This window comes from Somniosus microcephalus, chromosome 3, assembly GCF_052327205.1.
Source record: "Somniosus microcephalus isolate GS21.2 chromosome 3, FLI_Smic_1.0, whole genome shotgun sequence".
Lineage (NCBI taxonomy): Eukaryota > Metazoa > Chordata > Chondrichthyes > Squaliformes > Somniosidae > Somniosus > Somniosus microcephalus.
The window spans coordinates 267,886,609-267,908,213 of record NC_140989.1 but is presented as its reverse complement, the minus strand read 5'-3'; the positions used below and the strand labels follow the sequence as shown (position 1 = coordinate 267,908,213).

The following is a 21,605-nucleotide window of genomic DNA, read 5'->3' as shown; positions in this document are numbered from 1 at the left end:
ATTAAATAGCAATCTTGTTGTGCGATGCCCTTTGGGGAGGAGCAATCATAATATGATAGAATTCTTCATTAAGATGGAGAGTGAAGTAGTTGATTCAGAGACTTGGGTATTGAATTTAAATAAAGGAAACCACAATGGTATGAGGCACGAGTTGGCTAGGATGGATTGGGGTATGTTACTTAAAGGGTTGATGGTGAATAGGCAATGGCAAACATTTAAAGATCGCATGGATGAACTATAGAATTTGTTCATCCCTGTTTGGCATAAAAATAAACAAAAATGGTGACTCAACATTGGCTAACAAGGGAAATTAGGGATAGCATAAGATCCAAGGAAAGGACATATAAATTGGCCAGAAAAAGCAGTAAACTTGAGGATTGGGAGCAGTTTTGGATTCAGCAAAGGAGGACAAAGGGATTAATTAAGAGGGGGAAAATAGAGTATGAAAGTAAGCTTCCAGGGAACATAAAACATGACTGTAAAAGCTTCTACAGATATGTGAAGAGAAAAAGATTGGTAAAGTCAAGTCCCTTGCAGTCAAAATCAGGGGAATTTATAATGGGGAACAAAGACATGGCAGACCAATTAAATACATATTTTGGTTCTGTCTTCACAAAAGAGGACACAAAGAAACTCCCAGACATGTCGGGAACATAGGGTCTAATGAGAGGGAGGAACTGAATGAAATCAGTATTTGTAGGGAAATGGTGTTAGGGAAATTGACGGGATTGAAGGCCGATAAATCCCCAGGTCCTGATAATCTACATCCTAGGGTACTTAAGGAAGTGGCCCTAGCAAATAGGAAACGCATTGCTGGTCATCTTCCAAAATTCTATAGACTCTGGAACAGTTGCCATGGATTGGAGGGTAGCTAATGTAACCCCACTATTTAAAAAACGTGGTAGAGAAAAAAATGGGGAATTATAGACCAGTAAGCCTGACATCGGTAGTGCGGAAAATCCTAAAGTCCATTATAAAATATCTAATAGCAGAGCACTTAGAAAACAGTGACAGGATCGGACAAAGTCAACATGGATTTACAAAAGGTAAATCATGCTTGACTAATCTACTGGAATTTTTTGAGGATGTAACTGGTAGAATAGATAAGGGAGAACCAGTGGATGTGGTGTATTTGGACTTTCAGAAGGCTTTCGATAAGGTCCCGCATAAGAAACTAGTGTGCAAATTTAAAGCACATGGGATTGGGGGTAAGGTACTGACTTGGATAGAAAACTGGTTGGCAGACAGAAAGCAAAGAGTTGGAAATAATGGGTCTTTTTCCGAGTGGAAGGCAGTGACTAGTGGGGTATCGCAGGGATCGGTGCTAGGACCCCAGTTATTCACAATATATATTAATGATCCAGACGAGGGAACTAGATGTAATATCTCCAAGTTTGCAGACGACACAAAGCTGGGTGGGCGTGTGTGCTGTGAGGAGGATGCAGAGAAACTCCAGTGCGATTTGGACAGGTTGGGCGATTGGGCAGATGAATGGCAGATGCAGTATAATGTGGATAAATGCGAGGTTATCCACTTTGGTGGCAAAAACAAAAAGGCAGATTATTATCTGAATGGCAATAGATTGGGAAAAGGGGAAGTGCAACGAGACCTGGGTGTCCTTGTGCACCAGTCGCTGAAGGTAAGCATGCAGGTGCAGCAGGCGGTTAAGAAGGCAAATGGTATGCTGGCCTTCATAGCGAGAGGATTTGAGTACAGGAGCAAGGATGTCTTGCTGCAGTTGTACAGGGCCTTGGTGAGACCACACCTTGAGTATTGTGTGCAGTTTTGGTCGTCTTATCTGAGGAAGGATGTTTTGCCATGGAGGGAGTGCAGCGAAGATTCACCAGGATGATACCTGGGATGGCAGGAATAACGTATGAAGAGAAATTGGGTCGATTAGACTTATATTCGCTAGAGTTTAGAAGAATGAGAGGGGATCTCATTGAAACTTATAAAATTCTAACAGGACTAGACAGACTGGATGCAGGAAGGCTGTTCCCAATGGCGGCGGAGTCCAGCACCAAGGGTCACAGTCTAAGGATAAGGGGTAAGCCATTTAGGACAGAGATGAGGAGGAATTTCTTCACCCAGAGAGTGGTGAATCTGTGGAATTCTCTACCACAGAAGACAGTTGAGGCCAATTCATTAAATATATTCAAGAAGGAGTTAGATATATTTCTTAAGACGAAGGGGATCAAGGGATATGGGGAAAAAGCTGGGACAGGATACTGAATTTTGATCAGCCATGATCGCATTGAATGGCGGAGCAGGCTCGAGGGGCCGAATGGCCTACTCCTGCTCCTATCTTCTATGTTTCTATGTTTCTATATTGAATTTTCTGGATAAAGAGAGAGAGCTCGATGTTACTGATCCTTTTTGCACAGTAGTATAAGTCTATACACTGCAGTACTGTACTGGTTAATAAAACATGCTGGCATATTACTTTTTTTGGACTATATGGAGTATCTGTCAGTAAAATAAGGAGTTACCTGTTTGAATTTCAACTACTGAACTCTGAGATTGGTTGCATGTGCTGTCAGATGCTATGACATATACAGAGTATAACTGGCCACAGAGTAACATGGGCGTTCTACATGATGTTTCTGATGTGCTGCACAACGTGATGTTCCCATCGGGTCCGTCAGCAATGGCAGTGTACAACAGTGCACCTTTACTAGAGTCCCACGACACCAAAGCTGTATTTAGGTTACAATCCAGTCTTACATCTACATTCTGTGGGTTGCAAGGGACTGAAAAGAGATTGAAAATTGAAATGGAATTAACCATCAGTGTAAGTTCAAATAAATAAACGGATGGATGAATTTATTAAATAATCAATAATTGCATTGGAACTTGTCACTCTAAAAACACAGGAAAGTGCATAGAAAATTAAAGCATACAGAGTGTCTCCATTAACTCACACAAATGAACACTGTAAATGCAGAGCTCTACTAATTCTGTGTCGTAACTGTCTGAACAAGTGACTATCTAACTGGAGTCACAACCACAAGAACAAACTATAATGCTCTCCAAAGTGCGTCAAACACGTCATTTGCACAATTATTCCGAACAGTAAGCTTTTGCCAAGGTGGACTTGGCTACCTCTCTCTGCAGATGTTGGGGTGCTGATGTGGGTGGAAGAGCACAGAACCGCTCTTGGGCAGTCTGATCTGATCTGACTGGCAAACTTTCATTTGTCCCCTTCTTCAAGCAGACATGTCAGCTGGTGGCAAATCCTCTGTTGTCCATGAAGGGAATCCCAGGCAAAATAAATAAATAACTGCACCTGGCACAAAGGCTCATGAAAGCCTAAATGTGAGCTGGAAACAAAATTTAAAAAAAGAAACTGCAAGAAAGTCCTTTAAAACACCAAGTCCACTTACCTTTACAGTGTATGGGCCTTTTAAATGCCCTCTCACCTGCAGGTCCAGCTGGGCCTTGTGCCTGCCAGCTTTCACTGCATGCGCTGGAGATTTGTCGCACATAGGCCTGAAAATAGTGCCGAGCCTTTCCCCATTCCTGTGTATATGATAATAAAGCTCCCACCTGCTTCAGGCTTCAGCTTTAGATGCCCGCCCCACACCCAATGATAAGATCGTGGAGAGATTAAACAAGGGGAGCTCCGGTGGAACTAATTTCTGCTGAAATATCCTCACTTTTACACCTTGACCACTAGCAACCAAATTCGAGGCGATTCCCCTCGCCCCACATTTAAATACTGCCTTTGAACCTAAAAACAATGTATTCCTATAGCATTGCTAGACAAAAGATGTCAGCAATAGAAAGAGTAATTTCAGCTGTGGACTCTAACACAAGTTATACAATTTATTTTGCACCGTCCAGAGATCCATTTAACAAGAGCATAATTAATGTCAAAAAACACACACATTTAAATATATCCAAGAGTATCAATAAAAAACATGAAAAAAACCCACAACATTTAAGCACTGCCTGTGGAACGCAAGACTTCATTTGTTAAGATGTCACAAAAGACTTTATGGAAATGAGCGATACCTGCATGTACATTCACCACTGTACTCTGGGGACTTTTGCAGATGTTGTCTGTTGCCAGAATGGAGATTGTATAATATTCACCACACTGCAGGTGTGGGATTTGAGCCTTTGTCTCGCTTGTGTTGAATAAAGCGGTGACTCTTTGACTATCTCGAGCAGTCACAGTGTATAACTTTGCCCCATCGGTGTCATCCCACGAGAAGGATACCGCATTCGAATCACAGTTCAGCTCAGCTGTTAGATTCTCAGGAATGCACGGTGCTGGATAGAAAATACAAATATGTATCAATCCTCTCACTGTCCTGTAAATGTGATAACAAATAAATGTAAAACTATTTCCATAGTGCGTATTATTTAAGGATTAATAGCCGTACTGGTTTGGATTTGGGCAGAAGTACTTGAAATTCCATTCCGGCTATAACTCACTGTTGTTACAGTTATGTTATAAGACTGTCCACAGTGTAAACCCAGCATTTCATAGCGAGTCTCTGTTGTGTTGTGCGAGTGTGTATGTCCATCACTGCCTTCTGCAGTTACATCGTATGACATCGCTCCAGCAGTCCTTCCCCATGACACTACCACTCGATTAGAGTTACAGTCCACGTTCACAATGATTTCATCTGGGGCACACGGTGCTGTAGAAAAGGAAATATAAACGTTAATATCCAATGTGTTTATGTGAGAAAACATTTTGGTCAAATGGTCTTTGCCAACATCTCATAGAACTTAAATAACCTCAATAATGCAGTCACCTTTATATTCCACAATGTGACTGCTCAATCCAGATGTTATGTATTAGGGCCAACAAATTGCAGCTCAGGACTCTGGGTCACTATGGTCTGTACCCAGCTTGACTGCTAGGTCTACAAATGTTTTCTCTGAATGTTGAATCTTTGTATCAATGATCTCAGATGGGCACAGAAGGTTGCTGATCCCCAAATCCTTAGTTTATTGCTGGTATCCACAGTGACCAGCGAAGGTTGCCGTGGTGCAAGCTGAGTTGGGATGAAATGAGTGGAGCATGGGGACTGCACTGCTGCCACTGTCTACAGGAGCATCCACAGAAGGATGGCAGCTCCAGGGGAGCATGCTGGCACATGTGCTGTTCATTTAAGGTTGGCAGGACAGAGGTTCTGTGTCCTGGTTTAGTTTTGGCTCAAACCCTTGGTAATGTAGGCACTTGTGAATGATGGCCAATTGGACCAGTCGAGTGTATGGGTGTAATAGGCAGATCCCTCTCTTTATACTAATATAAGGCATTATTTTGTAAGTCCTTCTAATGCTCATTACCTCTGGCTATTTCACGAATAGAGAACCCATATAAAACAGCCCTTGAATGCCCCTTTCACTCCATGCTTTTTGTATGTCCCAAATATAGCATTATAGAGTTGTTCCCAGTGAGGAATCCGGGCCGGTGGCCAATGGAAACCCCGCCAATCCATTTTGAGCAAGGCGCCTTATTTGCATTGGGCTCAGGGGTTCCAGCGAGCGACCCTGGGCAGCTCACCGGCTCCAGGCCACTGCAATGTCTGGGCCGGAGGAATGTGGAGGGACCCTGATTTCCAGAGGGGGTTGGGGGGAGAGCCAATAGCGGCAGAGGCTCACACTGGGTTTGGTTCCTACTCCCCCCACAAAAACAAAAAGGAACTCACCTTCGGGATCCTCTTTAGCCGGACAATTCCCTGATGCTGGTCGGAGTGAGCATGACGCACACTTCACCCGGCTCAGTCCAGAAATGGAAGCCGAGGTCCTAAGTACATAGGTCCCAAATCAACATTTTAAATGGGCCATCGCATGACTCTGGGCCTCTTCGAACGGCCAGATATAGTCCCGGGGTAACATTGCCACGGCCACAGCAACTGCAGCAACGGGGTGGTAGGTCATTTCCCACCAATTTCAGGGCATTTGTGCCCTGCTTCCATGTAAACATGGCTGATAGGTCAATTCAGTACTGAGGCAGCGCTGGTTGTTCATCTGCTGTCTTTCCAATGAGACGTTCATCCAGGGTCATATGTACTCTGGTTGAAAGGTCCCGCAGCACTTTTTTGAAGAAGAGTCAACCTCACCAGCATTATCCCTTAACCAAGAATGTCAAAACAGATTAACTTGTCATTCAACAGTGTCTGTTTTGAGAGCTTGCTGAGTAAATTGGCTGCTCAGTTTGCCTCCAGTACAATGACTACACTTCAAAAGTAATCTCTTGATTGTGAAGTGCCTTGAGGTGTCCTGAGGAGATGAAATGTGTTATATTGTAGGAATGTCTAATTCCTATCAAAAGACTGAGGTCGACTCAGGCGATCAATCAAAAGATGTTTAATGTAAAACCAACTGAGTTTAACAAACAAATGCACGAGAACTATGAATACAGGTTTAGCCAGTTCGGAGGCTCCACGAGGACTGCTAGGGTGGTCCCGTGGACGGCGTCGTGACGTCATCACATTTTCCCCGCCATTGGAGGATCACGTGATTAACGTCATGACGTCATCGCGTTTGCCCGCGCTCTTAAAGGGACTGCGTTCTGTACATGCAAACAGTATATACAAAGATGCAGGTTCAGGCTGTAGCTGACAGATTGTTAAAGGGAATTATGTACAGTTGTTCAGAGTCCCTTAGTGGCTCTGCCACATGCGCCCCCCCAGAATTGTCTTTAAAGGAAAAAGTCAAACGGCGAGGAGGCCTGACAAGCCTGTCAGAGCAACTTCTGTACTCCTGAAGTGGAAGCTGCTGGACGGCGGGCAGGCTATCAGGTGGTTGCGCTTGTCCTGGCATGGCAACTGTGGGTGGTCGACCACGTCCTGGCGGCTGTGCGGTCTCGACAGGATGGTCAAGGTCCAAGTGTGCCGGTTTCAAATGGTCCACCGAAATGTGGTCCGGTTTACCCCCGATATCCACTGAGAAGCTTTTGTCTCCTGCCTCTAGCACGCGGAAAGGACCAGTGTAAGGGGCCTTGAGCGGATCCCGATGAGCGTCGTGGTGGATGAACACATATTCGGCGTTCTTCAGCTTTGCTGGGACGTGTGAGCTCTGAAAGCCGTGCTGCGACGTTGGTACTGGTGTGAAACACCTGGCTGCCTCCTGGTGGCTGATGAGTTGGTCGGATGTGGACCATGGCTCTGTTGGAGTCGGAAGGAAATCCCCTGGTACGCATAGCGGCTGGCCATAGACGAGCTCTGCCGAGGACGAGCGAAGATCTTCCTTGGGTGCCGTGCGAAGACCCAACAGGACCCATGGTAGCCTGTCCGCCCATCCAGCGCCTTGGAGGCTGGCCCTCAGTGTGGCTTTGAGCAACCTGTGAAATCGTTCGCACAGGCCGTTCGCCTGTGGATGGTAGGCTGTGGTGCGATGTAGCTTGATGCCGAGCCCCTGAGCCACTGCGTTCCAGAGCTCAGAGGAAAACTGCGGTCCACGATCAGAAGAGATGTCCGCAGGTACCCCGAAACGGGCGACCCAGGAGGAGATGAACGCCCTGGCTACATCTGCCGAAGTGATGGCTGACAAGGGAACTGCCTCTGGCCATCTAGTGGTGCGGCCTACCATCGTTAGGATATGTGTAAACCCATGGGGAGGTGGAAGTGGCCCCACCAGGTCCACATTCACGTGATCGAACCGTCTCTCCGGAACAGCGAAGGTGGCCAATGGAGCTTTGATGTGATGCTGCACCTTGGCCTTTTGGCAGACCACGCAGGTGTTGGCCCAGTCGCGGACATCCATATGCATGCCCCGCCAAACGAACTTGTACGACATCAGCCTTTGCGAGGCCTTCATTCCAGGGTGTGACAACCCGTGTATGGCGTCAAACACTTTGCGGCGCCAGGCAACCGGCACGATAGGGCGAGGATCTCCTACGGAGATGTCACAAAGTAGCGTGGTGCCTGCGGCATGGAATTTGACGTCGGCCACTTGGAGGCTAGAGGGGCTGGTTCAGTAAGCCTGCACCTCCGGATCCGAGGCTTGATCTGCGGCCATGAGTGCATAGTCGATGCCAAGCTGGACTGCATGAACGGTCGCGCGGGAGAGGCAATCTGCCACCAGGTTGTCTTTACCGGCCACGTGCTGAATATCTGTAGTGAATTCCGAGATAAACGTTAGCTGACGTTGTTGTCGGGCTGACCACGGTTCGGCGGTCTTGGCCATAGCGAAAGTTAGTGGCTTATGGTCCACAAAAGCAGTGAAAGGACGTCCTTCCAACAAAAACCGGAAATGGCGGATGGCCAGAAAAAGAGCCAGCAACTCCCGGTCGAAGGTACTGTACGCTCGCTCGTTCCACCGTAGTTGACGGCTGAAAAACGCCAGCGGTTGCCACGTTCCGTTCACCCACTGTTCCTGTACTGCACCGATGGCGTAGTCTGACGTGTCGGTGGTGAGGGCGATGGTGGCTCCTGGCAGCGGGTGCGACAGCATGGTCGCATTGGCCAAGGCGCTTTTGGTGTCAGCGAAAGCACGGTCCATGTCGACTGTCCAGCTTACCGGATCCTTGCCAGACTTGCCCTTGAAGGCCTCGTATAGGGGTTGCATGAGCAGTGCTGCCTTAGGCACAAAACGGTGGTAAAAGTTTACCATTCCGAGGAATTCTTGCAGGGCCTTAATATTCTGTGGGCGTGGAAAAGATGTTACTGCCTCCACCTTCGTTTGCAAAGGAACTGCTCCTTCCGAGGTGATGCGATGCCCCAGGAAATCAATTCGTTGCAGGCCGAACTGGCACTTGGCCGGGTTGATGATCAGGCCATGTTGGCTGAGGTGCCGGAAAAGGGTGCGTAAATGACAGATGTGCTGCTCCTTGTTAGGGCTGGCGATGAGAATATCGTCCAAGTAGACGAATATGAACTGGAGGTCCCGAAGTACGGAGTCCATCAGGCGCTGGAAAGCCTGGGCAGTGTTCTTCAGTCCAAACGGCATCCGCAGAAATTCAAAAAGGCCGAATGGGGTGATGACTGCAGTTTTCAGGACGTCTTGCAGGTGCACGGGGACCTGGTGGTAGCCACGGACAAGGTCAACTTTGGAAAAAATGGTAGTTCCTGCCAAATGGGCAGAGAAATCCAGGATATGAGGGATCGGGTACCGATCAGGAGTAGTGGCGTCGTTTAGGCGTCGGTAGTCGCCGCATGGCCGCCATCCGCTGCCAGGCTTCGGGACAACATGGAGAGGCGAGGACCAGGGACTATTCAACTGGCGAATAATCCCTAAATGTTCCATTGTGGCGAACTCCGTTTCGCGGCCGCGAGCTTGCCAGGTTCGAGGCGCCGGGCCCGTGCGTAGACCGGGGGGCCAGTAGTGGTGATGTGGTGTTTGACTCCATGTTTTGTGGCCATGGAGGAGAAGGTGGGTCTGGTCAGGTCTGGGAAATCGCCTAGCAGGCGAGTGAACTCATCCGAAGTCGGGAAAGCACACGAGACGGTGCACGACATGGCATTACTGCGGTGGCAAGGGATAGAGTGAAACGTGGCCGCATTGATTAACCGTCGGTTCCTTACATCGACCAGGAGACTGTTGGCGCACCAGAAATCCACACCGAGGATGGCTTGAGAGACCTTGGCCGTAACAAAGTCCCAGTAAAACCGCTGGCCGCCGAAGCACACCTGGACCCGCCGTCTGCCGAAGATCCGAATAGCCCTGCCATTAACCGCCTCGAGGGAGAGGCTGTGCCTCCCAGCCTGTACATCCAGAGCTGACGCGGGTAGGATGCTACACTGCGCCCCGGAGTCACATAGGAATCACCGACCGGAGAGGGAGTCGGTGATAAACAGGAGCTTGCCTGAATTTCCGATTGCCATCGCAGCCGCGGGGCACCCGTTAGACCCGTTCCTCTTTTGGCAGAGTTGCTGTTGTTGTTTTTTTGTTTTGGGCGAGAAGCTGCAGGGAGGGCAGCAACATCTTGCTTTCGCGCCAAAACGGGCGTGGTAGAAGCACAACCCCGTGGGTTGAGGAGCCGGGGCAGCGTCTGTGGGGGGTGGGCGCCTCATGGCAGCGCAGTCCTGCTGCGTCACCGCGAAAATCTTGTCCGTTTCGGCAGCAAGCGCTGCGCAGTCTGTGACTTCGGACCTGGCCAGGGCAGCTTGTACTTGCTCCGGTAACTGACTGAGGAATAGCTCCCTAAAGAGGAAGCATTCCGGTTCGGCGCCAAGGAGCGTGAGCATTTGGCTCATGAGCTCAGACGGCTTGGAGTCCCTGAGGCCGGGCATAGCGAGCAGTCGGCGGGCGCATTCCAACTTCGTGAGCCCGAAGACCTGTAACAACCGTGCCTTGAGTGTTTCATACTTGCGGTCGTCCGGGGGGTCCTCAAGCAGGCTGACGATCCGCGAGGCGGTGGAGCTGCCGAGTGCGGAGACCACGTAGAAGTAACGGGTCTGATCGCAACGATGTTCTGTAGTGCAAACTGGGCTTCAACCTGGATGAACCACGAGGTTGCTTGTTGCTCCCAGAATTGCGGTAGCTGCAATGTAACGGCGTTTGTTTCCATGCTTCGTTCCTTCTGCGAAAATCGTTCGCAAAAGTCGGGGTCACCAATGTAGGAATGTCTAATTCCTATCAAAAGACTGAGGTCGACTCAGGCGATCAATCAAAAGATGTTTAATGTAAAACCAACTGAGTTTAACAAATGCACGAGAACTACGAATACAGGTCTAGTCAGTTCGGAGGCTCCACGAGGACTGCTAGGGCGGTCCCGTGGACGGCGTCATGACGTCATCACGTTTTTCCCGCCGTTGGAGGATCATGTGATTAACGTCATCGCGTTTGCCCGCGCTCTTAAAGGGACCGCGCTCTGTACATGCAAACAGTATATACAAAGATACAGGTTCAGGCTGTAGCTGACAGATTGTTAAAGGGAATTATGTACAGTTGTTCAGAGTCCCTTAGTGGCTCTGCCACAATATAAAGGCAAGTTCTTTCTTTCTATATTACCTGTCTGAATTTCATAACTGGAGCCTTGGATGCTGCTGCAGTTTTCACCAAATGCGAGTACAGAGATGCTGTATATTTGGCTGCAGTGAAGATCTGGGATCAGACAGTTTGTTTCAGACGTGGTACAGGCGGCTGTGTGTCCATCACTGCCCTCTGCTGTTGCAGTGTACGACACTGTGCGATTACTCGGCTCCCATGTTACAAAGGCAGTGAGAGCGTCACAATCCGCTTGTACATTCTGAGGGGGGCATGGTACTTTAGGGGAGGAGGAAAGAGAAATAAGATGTCATGAATTAGTGATACCAAACTCAGAAAATCTACTCTTACTGAAGAGATTCCCAATAGCCGTGCAGTAAATAGATTCCCATTCAGAGACACTGAATTCAACATGGACTGTAATTTTTGATTGGGCCCTTACTCCACGGGTGGATTGGGAAAATCACCAGTTCAAGGAGGAAGTGCACCTGAAAGTATATTCTGTTCCCGGTACCGTTTGTCAGTAGAGTATTATAAATCAATTGAATTGTCCAACCTTAGTGAACATTTAGTGATCGGAAGATGTCTTTCATTTATACAAATAGAAAATACTGCAGATGCTGGAAATCTGAAATAAAAACAGAAAATGCTGGAGATACTCAGCGGGTCAGGCAGCATCTGTGAAGAGAGAAACAGAGTTAACGTTTCAGGTCGATGACCTTTTGTCAGAACTGGAAAAAAGCAGGAAATGGAACAGATTTTTAAGCAAGTGCAGGGGCTGGGAAAGGGAGGGGATGAAAGAACAAAAGGGAATGTCTATGATCAGATAGAAGGCAGGAGCGGTTAAGAGACATTTAATGGCCCAGAAATTCGGGTTTCCACGGGTGAGCAAGCACGGGGTACTCACCCGTAGGCCCAATGGAAGTGCCGGTTTCCTGCATGCACTGCGCATGTGCGGGAAACCGGCACTTCCGTTCCCCTGAAAGCAGGGGTTCAGAGGTCGAACGCGTGCGCAGGAGAGGCTGCGCATGCGTATCGAACTTAATTTTATTTTTACAGGTTTTCCCGGGAAGGTAAGCCTGCAGAAGTTAGAAATGTAAAAAGCAGGCATAAGGCCTGCTTTTTACAAGGTAAGTGGTGAATTAATTAAAATTAATACATTTTTTCCACAGGTTTATTATTTTTAAACACTTTAAAGCAAGGTAAGTTTATTTTTAGCCCCGTTAGAAAATAAAATTATTTTTTTCAAATAGTTAAATTATTGTTTAAAATAGTTATTTCATGTAATTTATAGTTTATTTAAAAAATGTGATTTAAAAATTTTTTATTTGAAGACTTAGTGATGTTTTCTAAGAGGAAGGGGCCCGTAGTATTTCTAAGTTTGACAGCACTTCCTGTCAGACTTATGAATGGAGCATTGGCTCTCCATGGCCCACGTGATCCCAGGGGACGCATCGAACTAACTGCGCCCCTGGGATACGCAAGCACTGCGCGCCGGCAGCTGGACCAGGCCCCGGATCTGAATTCCACGGGGGCCCACAGCTCAACAGCCGGCGCGCAAGGTAAGTGCTAATTGGGAGCTTGCACCCGCGGGAAGCCCCCAACCCGAATTTCTGGGTCATTAAGAGATATTCAAGGCAAAAGGAGATGGTAATGGGAGAGGTTAAGAAACAAAGGATGGCTCTAGATTAAGTGTGAATTGCGCTGGCAGAATGAAAGACAGCTGCCATGTGGGAGAGAAGAAAGTCACAGACAAAAAGTATGGATGAAAAATATATATATGATAGGGGCCGATGTTACGATCTGAATTTGCTGAACTCTATGTTGAGTCCAGAAGGCTGTAAAGTGCCTAATCGAAAGATGAGGTGCTGTTCCTCGAGCTTCCGCTGAGCTTCAGTGGAACAATACAAAAGGCCGAGGACGGTGAAGTCTGAGTGGAAGTGGTGCGAAGAATTAAAGTGACAGGCGACCGGAAACTCGGGCTCCCCCTTACGGACTGAACGGTCACCCAATCTGCGTTTGGTCTCCCCAGTGTAGAGGAGACCACATCGTGAGCAGCGAATACAGTATACTAAATTGCAAGAAGTACAAGTAAATCGCTGTTTCACCTGGAAGGGGTGTTTGGGGCCCTGGACAGTGGGAAGGGGGGAGTTATAAGGGCATGTGTTACATCTCCTGCGCTTGCATGGGAAGGTGCCGGGCGAAGGGGAAGGGGTGTTGGGGGTGATAGAGGAGTGGGCCAGGGTATTGCGGAGGGAGTGGTTCCTTCGGAATGCTGAAACGGGAGGAGAGGGGAAGATGCGTTTGGTGGTGAGATCACACTGGATGTGGCGGAAATGGCGGAGGATGATCCGTTGAATGTGGAAGCTGGAGGGGTGAAAGGTGAGGACAAGGGGAACTCTATCATGGTTCTGGGAGGGAGGGGCAAAAGTGCTGGAGATAGAACGGACACGGTCAAGGGCCGTGTCAAGCACAGTAGAAGGGAATCCTCGGTTGAGGAAAAAGGAAGACATTCGGAAGCACTGGTATGGAAGGTGGCATTATCAGAGCAGATGCGGCGGAGACGGAGAACTGGGAGAATGGAATAGAGTCCTTACAGGAAGCAGGGTGGGAGGAAGTGTAGTCCAGGTAGCTGTGGGAGCAGTGGGCCTGTAGTGAATGTTTGTCAATAACCTATCCCCAGAGATGGAAACGGAGAAGTCGAGGAAGGGAAGGGAAGAATCAGAGATGGACCATGTCTTTAAATAAAGGAAACTACTATGATGAGGCGTGAGTTGGCTAGGATAGATTGGGGAACGTTACTTAAAGGGTTGATGGTGGATAGGCAATGGCAAACATTTAAAGATCGCATGAACTACAGAATTTGTTCATCCCTGTTTGGCATAAAAATAAAACAAAAAAGGTAACTCAACCATGGCTAACAAGGGAAATTAGGGATAGCATAAGATCCAAGGAGAGAACAATTAAATTGGCCAGAAAAAGCAGCAAACCTGAGGATTGGGAGCAGTTTAGGATTCAGCAAAGGAGGACCAAGGGATTAATTAAGAGGAGGAAAATAGAGTATGAGAGTAAGCTTGCAGGGAACATAAAAACTGACTGTAAAAGCTTCTATAGATATGTGAAGAGAAAAAGATTGGTGAAGTCAAGTGTGGGTCCCTTGCAGTCAGAATCAGGGGAATTTATAATGGGGAACAAAGAAATGGCTGACCAATTAAATACATACTTTGGTTCTTTCTTCACAAAGGAGGACACAAATAACCTCCCAGAGATGTCGGGGAACATAGGATCGAATGAGAGGGAGGAACTGAATAAAATCAGTATTTGTAGGGAAATGGTGTTAGGGAAATTGACGGGATTGAAGGCCGATAAATCACCAGGGCCTGATAATCTACATCCTAGGGTACTTAAGGAAGTGGCCCGAGCAATAGTAGGTGCATTGCTGGTCATCTTCCAAAATTCTATAGACTTTGGAACAGTTCCCATGGATTGGAGGGTAGCTAATGTAACCCCACTATTTTAAAAAGGTGGTAGAGAGAAAATGGGGAATTATAGACCTGACATCGGTAGTGGGGAAAATGCTAGAGTCCATTATAAAAGATGTAATAGCAGAGCATTTGGAAAACAGTGACAGGATTGGACAAAGTCAACATGGTCTTACAAATGGTAAATTATGCTTGACTAATCTACTGGAATTTTTTGAGGATGTAACTGGTAGAATAGATAAGGGAGAACCAGTGGATGTGGTGTATTTGGACTTTCAGAAGGCTTTCAATAAGGTCCCGCATAAGAGATTAGCGTGCAAAGTTAAAGCACATGGGATTGGGGGGTAAGGTACTGACTTGGATAGAGAACTGGTTGGCAGACAGAAAGCAAAGAGTTGGAATAAACGGGTCTTTTTCCGAGTGGCAGGCAGTGACTAGTGGGGTACTATAGGGATCGGTGCTAGGACCCCAGCTATTCACAATATACATTCATGATCTAGACGAGGGAACTAGATGTAATATCTCCAAGTTTGCAGACGACACAAAGCTGGGTGGGCGTGTGTGCTGTGAGGAGGATGCAGAGAAACTCCAGTATGATTTGGACAGGTTGGGTGATTGGGCAGATGCATGGCAGATGCAGTATAATGTGAATAAATGTGAGGTTATCCACTTTGGTGGCAAAAACAGGAAGACAGATTATCTGAATGGCAATAGATTGGGAAAAGGGGAAGTGCAACGGGACCTGGGTGTCCTTGTGCACCAGTCGCTGAAGGTAAGCATGCAGGTGCAGCAGGCGGTTAAGAAGGCAAATGGTATGTTGGCCTTCATAGCGAGAGGATTCGAGTACAGGAGTAAGGATGTCTTGCTGCAGTTGTACAGGGCCTTGGTGAGGCCACACCTTGAGTATTGTGTGCAGTTTTGGTTGCCTTATCTGAGGAAGGATGTTCTTGCCATGGAGGGAGTGCAGCGAAGATGCACCAGACTGATATGGCAGGAATAATGTATGAAGAGAGATTGGGTCGATTAGGCTTATATTTGCGAGAGTTTAGAAGAAGGAGAAGGGATCTCATTGAAACTTATAAAATTCTAACAGGACTAGACAGACTAGATGCAGGAAGGATGTTTCTGATGGTGGGGGAGTCCAGAACCAGGGGTCACAGTCTAAGGATAAAGGGTAAGCCATTTAGGACTGAGATGGGGAGGAATTTCTTCACCCAGAGAGTGGTGAACCTGTGGAATTCTTTACCACAGAAGGCAGTTGAGGCCAATTCATTAAATATATTCAAGAAGGAGTTAGATATATTTCTTAAGGCTGTAACGATCAAAGGATATGGGGAGAAAGCAGGGACAGGGTACTGAATTTGGATGATCAGCCATGATCTCATTAAATAGCGGAACAGGCTCGAGGGGCTGAATGGCCTATTCCTGCTCCTATCTTCCATGTTTCTATGTGAAGGTGAGGGAAGGGTGGAAATTGGAAGCAAAGTGAATGAAATTATCTAGTTCAGGGCGAGAGCAGCAAACGCACCGATACAGTCATCAATGTACCGGAAAAAGAGGTGAGGAAGGGGACCTGAGTAGGACTGGAACAAAGAGTGTTCCACATATCCCACGAAAAGGCAGGCACAGCTAAGACCCATGCGGGTTCCCATAGCAACACCTTAGATTTGGAGGAAGTGAGTGGAGTCAAAGGAGAAGTTGATCAATATGAGAACAAGTTCAGCCAGGCGGAGGAGGGTGGTGGTGGATGGGGACTGGTCGGGCCTCTGTTCAAGGAAGAAGCGGAGCACCCTCAGGCCATCCTGGTGGGGGATGGAGGTGTAGAGGGATTGTATGTCCATAGTGAAAAGGAGGCGGTTGGTGCCTGGAAATTGGAAACTGTTAAAGTGGCGGAGGGCGTTGGAAGAGTCGCGGATGTAGGTGGTAAGAGACTGGACAAGGGCAGTAAAAATAGAGTTGAGATAGGAAGAGATAAGTTCCGTGGGACAAGAACAGGCTGAAACGATGGGTCTACCAGGGCAGTCCTGTTTATGGATCTTGGGAAGGAGGCAGAAGTGGGCTGTGCGGGGTTGCGGAACTCTGAGGTTGGCGGCCGTGGGGGGAAGATCTCCAGAGGAGATGAGGTCAGTGATAGTGTTGGAAAGGTGGTTTGATGTTGGGTAGTGAGGTCCTGACCTGCTGAGTATCTCCAGCATTTTCTGTTTTTATGTCTTTCATTTATTTTGATTGATGTGTGTGACACAGGTTAGGTGTTCATTTTGTAACCATATTATTTTAAACTGAAAATATTTATGACATATCACAAAGATAATATTACATATAAGAGAGGGTGTTGGTTCCAACAACCTCATCCTTCCGTAGAAACCTACGGTTCCTCCCATCAGAGTATTTAACTGTCTCCTGAATGTCTTCATGATCCTTCCTAGAGGATCATTGCAGATATTGATTACTCTTTGGGTGAAGAAGTGCTTCTTGACAGCAGTCTTGAACTTGCCTTTCATTCATTCCTAACTACGTCCCTTTGTCCTGCTGTTGTAATTTAACTGAAAATAATGCATCCATTTACCTTTTATATGCCATTTCACATCTTCGATATATCTACAAGGCCTATCTCATTCACCACTTTTTGATATGAAAAGGCCCCACGTTCTTTCACAATAGACAATGGGTTGTTTTTCCCGCCCTGGTGGAAGAGCTTCTAGAACTGGATGGTGCCAGCTGCTCTGCATGACATCACAATGGGGAGCTGGACTGATTGGATGAAGTGAGCCCAGTTCACGAATATCATTTACATAAGCTCCCTGCACCACCCGTCCTTTCACCGCACTGCAGGAGGAGTCACGCCAGCACCCTGCTGCTCAGAATGAAAGGGATGCAAAGCTTAAAAGGCAAGTAGTTGCATATGGGGGTAAAAAAATGATTGAGCCTTTTTAAATGCTCAAAATGCTTTCAACAAGTTTTCAGCTTTTTGCAAAAAGGGGGAAAGGAAAACAGAAGGTCAGAAAGGCCAGTAAGGAGGCAGGAAGTGGAATCTGTGGGCAAGTGGTAGAGTGGCATTGCCCCATATCACCTGCTTGGTGGCTGTCAAACTAATGGGGAGCGCTGCCTTGTTGCACCTCCAAGGTCCCATCACCAGAGGATGGCAGGAGGCAGTGGCCAGCAGGTGCTGGCCAGAAAGAGCAGTCCATCAGCATTGCCAAGGGTCCAGAACAAGGCAGCACCACACAGCATCCTGCATCCCCCTGACTAAAATCTGCAAGCAGCAATACAGCTAGAAACATTCCAGAGGATGCAATTAATGAGCATGAGGAGTTGCATTGGTTGAGGCAGAGTGTAGAGGTGAGAAGAAGCAATTGATGGTAGCCCAGGAACAACATGGCAGCACAGCCTCTGAAAAGCTTTTAAAGCAATGTCATTGCTAAATTTGCAGCCGAACCAGCCGGGCATACAGAACTCCACAGCTAATTTCGAAGTCCATGCTTCTGATTGTGAGGCTCCGGACCGGGACTGGTACATTGCAAAACCTCCACTCATATTGGATCGGAGAAGCAATGAGGCATTTCTTTATTTGGGCTGTATTAATTGTTCTGTGATAGCACAAGAGTGACGCTGTGACTTCACAGACTACCAATGTGACCTTCCTGGACCTCCAAACAGTACTTGCTACTGCGCCAGTGTAACATTTCCCACACAGCACAAACTTCCTTAGAAATTTTACCTGTTTCAGTTTCAAAAATGGAAGTGTTTATACTCTGACAATAACCATCCATCGCTTTTACAGTTATCAAATATGTTTGACTGCAGTGCAGGTCCATGAAATCACAGCTTGTCTTTGTTGTGTTACACAGTGCTACGTGTCCGTCTTGACCTTCTGCTGTTGTAAGGTACCACAGCGCACCATCACCCTTCTCCCATGTCACTGATGTAATCTTGGTGTCACAGCTTAGATTGGTGGAAATATACTGGGGTGCACATGGGGCTGCAAAATATAGAAAGACAAACTGGCTGACAGGAAATATCTATAATCCAAAATGTTCAAAATCAGAAGTCACTAATTATTTTGTGCATCTAAACAAGAATTAAGTTACTTTTATATTTTCTTTATATAAATAAAATCCTGTAACATATTTGACTGCACCTGTTGGAATAGTCACCAGATAAAATCCGGACTCTTTTTAAAACAGAAAGTTTCTCTTTTGAAAAAAAATGGCTTAGTTTCACTCAAAGATAGCACTGGTTTCATTGAAAATTATATTTAAAGCTCTGTAACCATCCTAGTGTATTAAGATCAAGGCTGACTTTCACTATTCAGTGTTTGAAATTTACTAATACAAAAGCAAAATACTGTGGATGCTGGAAATCTGAAATTTTTGAACTTTACTAATTGACATGTGTTTGAGGTTACACTTTCGGCTGTTGTATTTACAGTACTCTCATACTGGATGACACATAAAATGTAGCTGTTAACTTGTTAACTGTCCACTCCTGCTCACTGCACTCATAAATATCTGTTGTCGTGGAACTACTTACACTGCAACCCAATCTAAATACCTTTGGGGTTAGTGCAGATTTTTTGTACCATGTAATACAAATTTGCCGGCAACTTTCTTGAGGGTTCTCCCGATCGGTCATCGTAACTTCGGGGAATGATCAGTGGAAACCTCTGATAGACCCTGTGTAAGAGCTTTCTGTTGAATTTATGCCAATGTTACACCGACCAATAGGGAGAACCCCTGAGTAAATTTAGGACGATTATCCTGGTGGATGAATTCATTAAATTTGAAGGCCAGCACGATGGGGAGGAAATTAGATCCATTGTTTATAAAGGAGAATGACATTCATGTTTGATGCACCTTTCCAACATTTGTTTCCAAAGACATGACATTACAGAATCAATCGTAGCAAAAACTCAGTACATGACCACTTCAATGAAAATGCATCACAGCCAGGCAATTTTATTTAGACAGCAGCCCCCTAAGAAGCATATAATCAACTTCACCACCACCTGCCGAAAGGGCATCCTGCGCTCCATCCTACAAAGCTTCATCTCGCACAGAACTCCTGTCATCCCTCTCCTCCAATGTCTCCCCATCCAAAAAAAGCATTTCCTGCATTACATCAGTGACTACACTTCAAAAATACTTCATTGGCTGGAAAGTGCTTTGGGATGTCCTGAGGCCATGACAGTCGCTATATAAATGACAGTCTCTCTTTTTGATTTTAAATCCCACTATGGTCTCACTACATCCTACTTCAGGAAACATCTCTAGTTCTTTATCCCAGTTTTCAGCCCCTGCTCTTCTGATTCTGGATTACTTTGTCTTACCCTCCCACCACTTCCCACCCCCACCCACTTGTTCCACACGACCATTGGCGAACGAGCCTTCAGCCATCATGGACTTGCCTGTGTGGAATCCACTTTCCAAACACCATTGACTTGTTACCTCTCTACCTATCTTCAAAAGGCTCCTTAAAACTTACCTCTTAGATACTGCCTTCAGTCACGACTTCACCCAATACCTGTTCAGTATCCATATCCCCTGTCCCAATGAAGTGTCCTGGGATATTTGACTATGTGGAATGTTCTTCCTATATGAAACTGTCGTGGCAAATTGGTTGTGCCCATTTTGAACCATCCTATTCTATACAAGAGACTTACCAGTACTGAAGTCAAAGTTAGAGCTTTGTGAAGAGTCACATATACCATCTAGTGCTGTTAGAGTTAAATTATACATCTGTCCACAGTGTAGATCGTTTATTTGACACTCTCTGTTGGCTGTATCACACGATACCATGTGCCCATCACTTCCTTCTGCTGTTGCAGAGTAAGACACTGCACCTTTAGTGTGGGTCCACGACACAGCAGCATCGTTTGTGTTACAGTCCAGCTGGACATCGAGATTCTGCGGGATGCACGATACTGAAAAGAGCAAAAAGACGAATGAAGAGCACTTGTCCAGCAGCTGCTAAACTGTATGGAATTGTTTTCTAACTGAAATCTTCATGCAGTTGTATTTGAGAGTTTTTCTGGAGAACAGTGTTTTGAACAGTGCAGAAATCAGGGTTAGTGAGATTGATACAGAAATTAGTGATACGGGAAATCGCATTTCTCTTTAGTTACCTGTTTTCATTGTGATGGAAGGACTTTCAGCAGTGTCACATGCGTCATCGTGTGCATGAACTGTGACAGTGTAGGTCTCTCCACAGTGCAGGTCAGTGATATCACACAATGTATCATTAGCACTGCATTGTTGCACATTGCTTCCTTCTGCAGTCGCAGTGTATGATATTGCCCCTTCACTTAGCTCCCATGAGACTGACACATAGCCAGCATCACAGTCCATGTGAGCATCAACATTCTGTGGGACACATGGTACTGCAAAGAGAAAATTCATAAACATCAACCAGTGGAAAAATACTGAGCCACATAACTGTCTGTAAGATATAAAAATGACCAAATTCCAACTACTTTGTGTATATTTTAGAATTTCTTATTCTAAATTCTTGTCTAGGATTACCTGTTTTAATTGTAAAAGCAGAGCTTTGTGAGCTGTTACATTGCATGCGGATTGCCTGTACAGTTATATAGTAGTTCAGTCCACAATCCACATCCGAGACCTCGCATTCAGTGTCTGTTGCATTGCAGGAGGCCCAATGGCCATGGCTTCCTTCTGCTGTTACAAGGTATGACTCTGTGCCATTACTGGGATCCCAAAACACTGACACAATCTTACTTTCACAGTTCATGTGAGCTACCACATTCTGTGGGATACAAGGCACTGCAGAAAGGAGGAAGCACAGAATGCAATCCTTAAACTGTTGTAGATTTAATGCTGCATATACATGACTAAAAGCTGTATGATATGAAATCTTACCAACAGAACAACAACTATTTACATTTTTATAGTGCCTTTAAAATACAAGAATAGTCACAAGTTGGTTCACAGAGGCGTAAAGAAAAGATAATACCGAGCCAAAGGAGGAGTAATTGGGCCGGGTTGGTCAATGAAATAAGTTTTATGGAGGTTTCTAAAGGAGGACTGGGTGACTGGAAGGGAAGAAGAAAGGAGAAAAGGGCCCAACAGTCAAAAGAAAAAGGGAGATAAAAGTAATGGGCTCAGGTTTGAATCGGTAGCCAAATTGTGCACACAAATGGATACATAGGGAATTTGGGTTACATAGGCAAGGCAGGGATTAGAAGAGATATGTCCTGGGCTTAAACTGGGCTCCTTC

The 21,605-nt window shown here is 46.3% G+C and overlaps 1 protein-coding gene across 3 annotated transcripts in view; it reads right to left on the bottom strand.

Annotated features, from left to right (window-relative positions):
- The window catches only part of LOC147121905 (fibronectin-like), a 119,570-nt gene extending 98,428 nt beyond the window's left edge, over positions 1 to 21,142 (bottom strand). For all 3 annotated transcript variants that reach the window (XM_085982443.1, XM_085982444.1, XM_085982445.1), the window contains exons 1-8: positions 20,891 to 21,142; positions 20,494 to 20,748; positions 20,032 to 20,292; positions 18,091 to 18,351; positions 10,915 to 11,169; positions 4,389 to 4,649; positions 4,015 to 4,275; positions 2,490 to 2,750 (exon numbers count right to left, since the gene is read on the bottom strand). In XM_085982443.1, the coding sequence (XP_085838569.1) occupies positions 2,490 to 2,750; positions 4,015 to 4,275; positions 4,389 to 4,649; positions 10,915 to 11,169; positions 18,091 to 18,351; positions 20,032 to 20,292; positions 20,494 to 20,748; positions 20,891 to 21,119 (2,044 nt within the window). In that variant the 5' untranslated portion in view covers positions 21,120 to 21,142. The remainder of the gene's footprint in view (positions 1 to 2,489; positions 2,751 to 4,014; positions 4,276 to 4,388; positions 4,650 to 10,914; positions 11,170 to 18,090; positions 18,352 to 20,031; positions 20,293 to 20,493; positions 20,749 to 20,890) is intronic.
- Between the last annotated feature and the right edge of the window lie 463 nt (positions 21,143 to 21,605).